Source organism: Euprymna scolopes, chromosome 9, assembly GCF_053919585.1.
Source record: "Euprymna scolopes isolate OS-2025 chromosome 9, ASM5391958v1, whole genome shotgun sequence".
In the NCBI taxonomy this organism is placed as follows: domain Eukaryota; kingdom Metazoa; phylum Mollusca; class Cephalopoda; order Sepiida; family Sepiolidae; genus Euprymna; species Euprymna scolopes.
The window spans coordinates 86908616-86919350 of NC_136490.1; the positions used below are offsets into that span (position 1 = coordinate 86908616).

Here is a 10735-nt window from a genome sequence, read left to right on the forward strand (position 1 = left end):
TGAGGTTGCCCCAGTTCTCTCCAAACTCTTCGACAAATGCCTTACAGAAGCTTGCGCCCTGACTGCTGGAAAACTGCATCTGTGGTGCCAGTTTACAAGAATTCTAGCGAAAGAACTGACCCACTAAACTATTGTCACATTAGCTTCCCTCCTCTCTCGGCACAATATTTGAGCCCTTAATTAATCAAACACTAGTCCACTACCTCATAGATACTAAACTTCTTTCCAATCAGCAGTATGGATTTAGGCAAACGCGTCATATTGCAGATATCCTAACTGTAATCTCTGAACATATATACCATACACTGGATAAAGCAGAGGAAGCTAGGACAGTGGCTCTATATACATCCAAGGCCTTTGATATGGTATGGCACGATGGTCTTCTTATGTAAATTAAATGATATGGTATTACTAGATGAATACTTAACATAACATTATTTTTCTTAAATAAGAGAAAAATCCAGGTTTTCCGCGATGCTCGTACGTCAAAATAACATAATATAAAGGCGAATGTACCTCAGAGATCGACCCTTGAACCTTTATCATTTCTCTTATTACTTACCCGATAAAATCTTTCCTGAGATGGGAATATTTGCTGATGACACCATGCTCTATAACAGACTCGAGGAGAAAATGAATGAACACAGATTTACGGATAGAGCTGAAAGTTAGACGAAAACCTCGAGTCTGTAGTTGAATGGGGACATAACAGGAAGATAACATTCAATGTTGCAAAGACTAAGCTTCTTTCTTTAATAATTGCAAGAAACCTTCTCAATCTAGACAGAACTAAAAAAAAAAAAAGAAAAAAGAAAGAAAAAGAGTAGTCAACCTAATAGGTCCCGCACTGTCAACCAAACTCCAACCTCAGTCCTATCGACGAAATGTTGCATCCCTGTGCCTATTTTACAAGTATTTTAATGGAAGGTGCTTTGACGAATTCCAAGCCCATGTACCCCTCGACGTACATACACCCGATTAGCCTGATAAGCAGGAAAGTCCCAACTCTTACACTGTAGATATCCCTAGATGCCGGACAACTTTCTACTGCTAGATTTTCCTCTCAAGTTCCTTCTTCCCTGACTGTACTGACATGCACAAGTTGTCTCTAACTTATTGATTATGAAAAAGTATCTTGCTGCTCAACTCTCTACGTAATATCTCTATAAATTTTGTCTAAAATATTAATCTCTTACATCCAACTGACACTGTGCCTTATTTGGGGTGAAAAAGCAATAAAAATGTAAATGGACATAAAATCGAAGACACAGCCTGTATCTATTTCTGTCATCATATAGAAACAAGCTAATAGAAACAACTAACAATGGCCAAAAATGTTAAGGACAACCTAAATCGAGGACATAACTCGGATAATTACAGTTGTTTCTTCTAAAAATCATTTAATAATAAAAAATCGCACATTAAATTTTAAAAGTTATGACAAAATAAAAATAAAATACAAAAAATACTAAAAAGATAAAATATTAAATAAAACAATAGAGATCTATTAACATAGAAAAGTAAATTAAAATCAAAGAAACAACTCAAATTCTTAGAAACATATATAACACAGAGTATTATTACTGTAAGTCTGAAATTACAGTCGCCATTTTGTACAATATAAGATATATATTGAAGGAACATCTGAAGAAAGGATTGAAAAAATATATAAAAGAAATTATGAAAAAGTTAAACAAAGGTAAAGATATTATTTGTACTTTAATTTTCGTATTGCCTTGTTTTTAATTCTGCTTCCTTTCGACACATTTCTGCATCGTAAATATATATATATATATATATATATATATATATATATATATATATATATATAAATATAAATTAATATATATATATATAAATGATCTATGTTGTACATCGATGCTTCAAGCAAACTACTTCAGCCTCTTATGATGATAAGAATAGATAATCGACGTAAAACAGACGTTGATAACAGTTTCTTCATAAATTTGATAAAACTAGAAAACAGTGGACTTTTGAAATGGCTGCCACAATAAGATATAATTTTATTTCCATTTTTGAAGGATGAGTTTATTTACCTGACATATTCTCCGGAGATTGTGGCCCAAAATAATTCGTTAAAATTATCTGTAGATAAAGAAAACAAAAAGTAAGAAATAGTTATTCTGCTTGATTGAATGCACATTTAATGATTAGATATTAAGATCGGCTTATGTAATTATTAGGTAAATCGCACAATTTACACATTTGACATTTGACCACAACGCACACATATAACTGTAATTTGTTTCCCCAGTAATTTTGATACAGAAGCGATGTTTCGAAATTTAAGAATTTTTTAATTATTTTATTTTAATTTTTATTAGTACACATTTCGTTTATTCTGTTGTGACGTGTGAACGAACTCGCCACGTAAATAATAATAATAATAATAATAATAATAATAATAATAATAATAATAATAATAATAATAATAATACTATTAATAATAATAATAATAACAACAACAACAACAACATAGAACCAAGAACACTGAAATCGCATATCTATAAGTTCTCTCACCCAACGCTACTCCCATTGCCACATCACTGCCCCCCCCCAAAGAGCAAGATCAAATAACCAAGTAGAGTCAAGGAGGAAGAAAAAACCGATGAACTAACCAGACCTGAACCGAATAAGTGCGAAGATAACTGGGACCCTGGGGAGGCTTATTATCACTCAAATCCCAGCAAAGACCAATAGCTGCTGCCAACGAAAAATCAATGGCAAGCAGCTGTTGCGATAATGCAAATTTATTTGCAAATTTTATCGAGAGAGGTGGAGAGTACTGGAACCCTGGAGAGATTTGTTGTCACTCAGCTTCCAGGGAACACCACAGGCTGTTTTCAGGGAAAGATCTCTGAACACCTGTGTGAAAGCTCCTTGTGAGCCAATAATAATAATAATAATAATAATAATAATAAGAATAAGAATAAGAAGAAGAAGAAGAAGAAGAAGAAGAAGAAGAAGAAGAAGAGAACGGGTTTAAAATGGAGTAAATAGTGAAAACATAAAATCTACTTTAATAGAAAAAATGCGTGCACTCGTGTGTTCATAAGAGTGAAAAAGGAGGTGAATAAGACAAGCATCGAGTATCGTCTGTCTGCTTCTTTTTTTCTGTTCTTAACGTCAGCTGATAGAGAAAAAGAGAAGGCCATGTTATGTTCTGCCTTAGCTGACTGCTCGGTTGTTGGCTATCAAGAAGGGAAATGAAGAAATAAGAAAATTGAAAGGAACAAACGACGAGCTAGGCAGATATTTGGAAAGATGAGTTGCAGTTTTGAGGTTGCGATTATGTGAAAAGAAGTTCGGAGAGAAATATTATTTCAAAAGAATAAAAGACAATTAAAAAAAACATGATTCAGTAAGAAAAGTATGATGTTCTGTAAAAAGAAAATATATGTAATAAGAAAATGAAACATTAATCTATGGTTGCTTTCGATCTCCATGGAAATGGAAATTTGTTCAGTCTTATTTTCCATTGAATTCTATTCCCGTTATCTTTTAACATTAAATTGTTTATTTTAACTATTTCAATTATTGTTTGCATTTCTTTTCTCATCTCGTGTGTAGATATTGCAGTAAAACACACGAGATGAAATTTAAAAAAATTAGAGAACATACCCGCCTCAAGCCAAATCCCGGCAAAATATAAATATTAAATTGTGTTTGGTATTAATAATAGTGATCATCATACTATCATCAATAGTATTTTTATTATTAGTAGTCAATTTATTATTACTATATGTACCGGCATTTCTATAATTCATTATATCAACGCATCAATAACGGGTTGAATGTAAGAGAAAATACTCAAAATGGAATTAAGTTTAGCTCTAATATCAAAACATAACAAATCAAAACATAGATTCACAAGCTAAAAAATTGATGACAAATCAATAAAACCCAGAGATACGCTAATATACATTTTATTTATTTATCAATTTAAAAAAAAATCTATTTATTCATCTACACCAAAAAATAGTCACCACAAAAACTAAATGTCCTGGATATGACCTTAAACTATATCCAGTGGCGAGGCCCCCAGCTTGCGGGCTCTGGGGAGTGTGGAACCACCTTTTAATTTTCATTGCTCCCAGGTTCACTCTGACTCGGAGTGGTAGTATCTGTTATGGTACCAACTATGGGTTAAATAGAACCCGACTTGAAAACAACAGTTGGGAAGACCCAATAATGTTTGCATAGCCGAAATAAACATTTAAATATCAACTCTTTCTGTTATAGTAGATTTTTTTTCAAAACTAAAGTATCTCACACATTCGTTTTAAACTGAAATGAAAATAATCCTGGTAACCCAGTGGACCTGAGCATTTTTTTCGAACTCCGACATATATATATATATATATATATATATATATATATATATATATATATATATATATATATATACACACCATGAATTATTTTTGTATATTGATATTCATATTAAAAACCCTTTTTTCTATTTATTTAAAAAGAAAATACAACTTTGTTATATATGGGTCGTTAAATTGCATTTATCTGCAAAAGATCTAGCTAATTTGCATATTCTTTTAAACATTAATTTTAATTAATTCCCTATTAGTTTTTCGGTTTTCTTATGGAATGATCATCTTTAGTAAACTATTACGGGTAATTATTTTCATGCAGATATTCTACGTGATTTATACTTGCGTAATATTTGCATAAAAAGTTTATAGTAAACACAGATCTATTTCTATATATATTTATGTATGCGTATATATTTTGTTTAAAAAATGTTGCCTACCAAGCTCCTCCTAGAGTTTTTAATCTACAGACATAAAACTTCATATATAGGGTATTTGAACCCATACGAAACATATTTGAGTTTTAACCGAGGAAAATCGGTGCAAAAAAAATAGAATTTTCCAAGTGAAGGTCGAATGGTTGCATTATGAATATGCATGCCTGACGTAATAGCTTATGTTCATGTTTTAATTTTTAGCTTTGCAGTAAACATGTCTTCAAAGTACTGTCATTAACGCCAAAGGAAAAAGCAAATCGTAAGCTAAACGTTTTGGTTTCGATTCTCGGTGGTGGCTCACGAGTCATTTTTTTTTTTTAACTTTTCAAATCATTACTATATATTGGGTCCAATATAACATAATAATAAATACAAAATCTGCATTTATCAAAATGTCATATTTAAGCGTATTTTCTAGACCAGGCAATGGATCACTTTCAGAATCTTTTCCCATCTTTAGTGGTGTGAAATAGGGCTGTGTTCTTGTCCCAACTTTTTTTGGCATATTTTTCTCACTTCTGTTACTATATGCTTTTCATGAAACTGAAGTTGGCGTCTGTATTCGCACAAGAGGAGATGGAAGCCTTTTCAACCTGTCCCGTCTATGTGCCAAAACTAAAGTCCGCATATCCCTCACCAGGGAAATGCTGTTCGCAGATGATGCAGCATTAACGGCCCATTCTGAGGAAGCACTCCAACAACTCATTGAGCACCTCGCTCATGCTTGCAACGAGTTTGGTCTGACAATAAGTCCCAAGAAAACAAATGTCATGGCTCAAGATGTTAACAACATCCCCTGCATATGCATTGGCGATCACACACTGAAGGCGGTGAACAACTTCACCTATCTAGGCTCCATTGTTTCCAACAACTTCTCACTGAACGTTGAGCTAGACACCTGTATCGGGAAAGCAGCAACAGCCTGCCTGACCAAGAGAGCGTGGAGTAACAACATGCTGACCATAAACACAAAGATGAAGATATATCAAACCTGTGTCCTCAGCAGATTACTCTACAGCAGTGAGACATGCACAAACATCAAGAGTGCAGACTAAATGCCTTCCATCTGCGCAATCTAAGAAAGATCTTAGGCATTACATGGCAGGACCGCGTCCCAAACAAAGACGTTCTTGCCAAAGCAAATCTTCCAAGCATGTTTGCCCTCCTCTTCCAAAGACGTCTGCGCTTGCTAGGGCACGTCGTTCGCATGCAGGATGACCGAATCCCCAAAGACATGTATGGCGAGGTCTTGGCTGGCAGCAGACCCACCGGTAGACCACTCCTCAGATTTAAAGATGTGTGCAAAAGGGACTTAAAATCCGGCAACATCAACCCTGTTGATCTTGAATCCTATGCTGCAGAGGGTGACTCCTTGGATGACCACGTCCCTTGTCAAGACGAAGTAGGTCCATTCCACAGTCGTATTTCACCGCGTTTTGCTTGGTCTGTGTTGGTTAATAGACTTTCTTGTGTGCGGGGCATTTGCTCAGTTGGCAGAGTGCTTGCATCGCATGCAACAGACTTGGGTTTCTAATTCCGAGTTCGGATATGTCTAACTGATGAACCCAAATGAGGGCGAAACTCGCGTCTTGGACTTCCGGTTTGTTGACTGTCATGACTCTTGTGAGCCGGGGCGTTGTGTGGCTGTGGAGATAATTATACACACGCACACGATAGAAAAGAATAGACACTAAGATAAATATTTTTCCTAAGATTAATATACGCTTATTTATATTTATAGATAAGAAATAACTTAAGAATGTCTCATTAAAATTGCATCTAACAACCTTGAAGCATGTCATGTACCAAAGGAGCATCAGACCTGGAAGATTCTTAGGGCAACATGAAGGTGATCTCAGTAAACGTAAACTAGCAAGAAATTTTTCAATACTCCTTTTTTCTAATGTTAATAATGGAGTGATCGTACAATTCGCAAGAGTGGACAAAGAGTGCATAAAACTTCATCAAAGTCGCCTGAACCCCCTGACAGAACCTTGCGTCTTGCTAAAAGAAATATTGAAGAGGATCCTCGGTGTAAAGCCTCTGACAATGCAACACAATGTCAGCTATCTCCACAAGCTGAGATATTATGGCAGAGCTGCGAGAAGGAAACCTCTTCTCATCCTGCCAATATCAAGCGCAGAAAATATTGGGCTCATGACATGGGGGGGGGAGGCCTCTAACCTTTTGTATTAATGTCATTTTCTCTCATGAGGCACGATTTGCGTTATTTCCCGACAGTGGAAGAGTATGGGTATGGAGGCTCCCTCAGCAAGAGTTTGACTGCAGCCAACGCTGAAACATGGGGGTTTCTCGGTTATGGTATGAGGTGCAATTCGGAGTGATGGTCGCTCAAACCTGGTGGAGTGCGAAGGAAACATCAATTCTGCTAAATATGTTTCAATATTACATGAAGGATTCTTACCAATATTCTCAAGTGGTAAAATGAACCAAGTTAACTCCATATTTATGGAAGACGGAAGTTTTTGTCGCTCTGCTAGGCCGACACAACATTGGTTGAGTCAAAATGGGGTTAATAAACTTCTATGGCGAAACCAGTCCCCAGAGATGAACCCTATTGAAAACCTTTGGGGCATATTAGACCAGAACCCTCGCAAAAAGAAAAGGTTTAGAAGATAGCTATCTTCTAAACCTGAACTTTTAGCATTATTTCGTCAGAAATTGCAAAAATTACTCGAGATGACATTCTTCAACTGATCAATGGCATGCTCTAGAAGGGCCCTAGCATTAAAAACAGAGAAGGTAATGTCAATCAAGTATTAATTATTAAATTTGTGACCATTTATTTTTGATTTTGTTCTATAAATTATATGTTTATTGAAATAAACTGTTTCTATGGGTATCTATTCTTTTCTTTCATGTCTGTGTATATTTAGTGAAAGTTTTATTTATACAACTATAGTATGGCTACACTCGAGTCATATTTCAATCGTAACTTTAATAAGGAACGTCCTTCTTATGCCGAAAAATATATCCTTTCTCTACGTTTATATTTTTCGGCCAGAGGCAGTCGTTCGTTATTAAAGCTACGACTGAAACATGTCCCAGGTCTGTAGCCATGTTATGTTTGTATAAATAAAACCTGTATTATAGATAAATAGCTATATTTATTATTGAGCACTATTATATAACAGTATAAACGAAAGTTTTAATGGTTAAACTGTTCACTCATTCATAAAATGTAAGGAATCTTAGAAAATTTACCTATCTATTTGCAATCAAACAAGACTTAATTTCATATAAAAGTATATTTTATATTATTAACAAACAGTGCACGTTTTAAAATATGTTAACGCAATTCTAGAACATAAATCTCGTTTATAATAAAACTGACACGAATTTGGAAAAATCAAACCTCCGTTTTTCCTTTAATTTTAAAATTATTGACAATATGTCTGTGTACCAATTGGATTGCTAAAACATTTGAATGTGAAAAGTGTGCTTAACAAATTGAATTCCGACACAAAATGACAGGAAATTGAAACAAAGCAAACAATCATAAAACTCATTCAAGAAGTCAACTGAGAGGGACGTTTGGAGAAAACCGTCAATCAGTTGTGTCCGTCTAAAATGTGAAAATATCAAAGATATTCGATAGAAAACATCGGATAAGATCATGAAAGATATAACAAACATCAATATACAAAACTCAGAGTAATATACGTTAAAAGGAACGTGAAATAAATGAAATAAGAACAAAACAGATGGGATGAACGGAAGTTAATTTCTATGATGCTGTATGAAATTCTCTGAATGAAATGACATTTATCTAAAGAAAATTGCACAGGTGTCCTTGAAAGATGAGAAAGTATTTTGTTATGGGGTCAAAAGTACACACCAAGATAAACACAAGATGAGTTTAATTATAACAAAAAAGCAAACACTGTGTTAAAATGATATGCAGTCATGAAACAAGAAATGTGATGATGTTAGAACTTTCATAGTACGAACTCAGTAAAGCTGATATGTAATTTTTTCAAGTCTGTCATCCTATGGTGGGTTTCATGTCATTTACTGGATCATGTGGAGGTGGTATTTGTTATCGCAGCAATTAATACACTTCTGCACATTTATATTCTGAATAACGTTCTTATTCCATTGATGGAAAATTGATTTTTCAGGACGACATTGCATCACAAAGCTTTTCTTCATGAAAAGCATGTAAAAAGAATGTCACGATCAACAGATAAATCAGAGTTAACCCAATTAAAAATATGGTCGAAATGTTAAATGGTTATTGAGAGAACTTCAAAATATTAATGCCATTCAGACAAATTTTAACAACTTTGAATATTACTTTAAATTAGTGGAATTATTGTTCCATAAAAAAGAATAAAAAACCGCTTATAAAATCTTGATGGAAATCAAATTTTGTTTTAATCGATGAATTTCATAGTTTATCTATGCCCATTTATATCTCTATGTGACTTTATCCGTCTTCTGTTGGTCCGCCAATCGGTCTATTTATCCGTCGGTCCGTAAGTTTGGAAATACTATTTCATCTCTAAATGTGCAAATAAAATATTTTTAATGAAACATATTTCCACTAATAGGTCATAATTTATGAAACCCCAGAGACTAGTCGGTGATAAGAGTTAAAGAGCGTCAGTTAGACGAAGATCAACACCATGAAAGGATTGGAAATGATTGCTGAGCAGAACTTGATTATTTAAGAGGACGGATAAAAAAGTATTTGTTAACAAGCGACGAGACGCGTATTAAGAATGCCCCCCCCCCTGTTTTCTCATTATTGGATTATTCCATAATATTTGCCTTAATTGTCTTAGAAAAGGTATACCATTAATTTAATCTAGTTTGTTTTAAGGTATATTTCCTGAAGCAACCGTAAATAAAAACCTGTCTTTGCTGTGATTCGTTTATTTATCGCAAAATGAAAACCAAGTAAACACACAAGTGTGCAATTTTCAGGATTTTTAAAATCATTTCTTTTGCTTTAATATATTAATTAACATATTTCGCAATTGCTTTTGAACGAAAAATATAAAAAATATACAGAAAAATGTAAAGTTCGGCATTTGATAGAAACGAAATGTACTTACTTGAACGAAGCAGCGCAGCCATCGGATGGCAACGAAATGCATCATTGACAACCTGGTAATTAGAAAAAAAAAAATCTTTCGAATTCAAAATTTAAATTTTGGAATCATACATCGTTATATATCGCGAGGTTCCTCAATGGAGGCCATAATATATCCTCGTTGATAGCATGGAATATTTTCAAGATACCAAGACCAAATCGAAAAAATGAAACTTTAGGGCACGAAACTTTGTTGTCTTTTAAAAGTTAAAGAAATCATTTATTATCAATCTTTGCTACATCAACCCCTTCAATAAAAAAAAAATGAGATTTTCTGTGTTTACGTGAGAATATCCTGGGAAACAGAAAGAAGAAAAAAAGAAACTATTACATTAGAATTTAGAGTGGGGAATCAATTTCATATATAAATTATGAGGTAAACTGAACAAACTACTAATATAAGACAAAGGTAATAATTTATTTTACTTGGCCCTAAAAATGTATTCCTTAGTTCTTAATATTTTATTGAGTAAAATAAGAATTAATCAGATGCTTTATTTACAAATTATATATATATATATATATATATGAGAGAGAGAGAGAGAGAGAGAGAGAGAGAAAGAGAGAGAGAGAGAGAGAGAGAGAGAGAGAGAGAGAGAGAGAGAGAAGGAGATTAATAACGGATTCGTTTATTTTTCTTTTAGAATTATATTCGCATATTTCTTTCTTAACTTAGAATTATTTCGCATTTTTTTGTTTGGTTTTGTAAAACATTATCTCATTTCGATTTATTTTTTTCATTTTTATTTTTTTTTTACACAGTGATCACCACTTATCAAGGCCTGGAAGCCACTCAGGGATAAGGGTTATTGCAAGTACATGACGTTAGTGTG

At 33.7% G+C, this 10735-nt stretch overlaps 1 protein-coding gene across 1 annotated transcript in view; it reads right to left on the minus strand.

Moving 5' to 3' along the window:
* LOC145284622 (uncharacterized) overlaps positions 1-10006 on the minus strand; it is a 20011-nt gene extending 10005 nt beyond the window's left edge. The window contains exons 1-2 of the mRNA XM_080133529.1: positions 9865-10006; positions 2058-2106 (exon numbers count right to left, since the gene is read on the minus strand). Coding sequence (XP_079989655.1) covers positions 2058-2106; positions 9865-9886 — 71 coding nt within the window. The 5' untranslated portion in view covers positions 9887-10006. The remainder of the gene's footprint in view (positions 1-2057; positions 2107-9864) is intronic.
* Between the last annotated feature and the right edge of the window lie 729 nt (positions 10007-10735).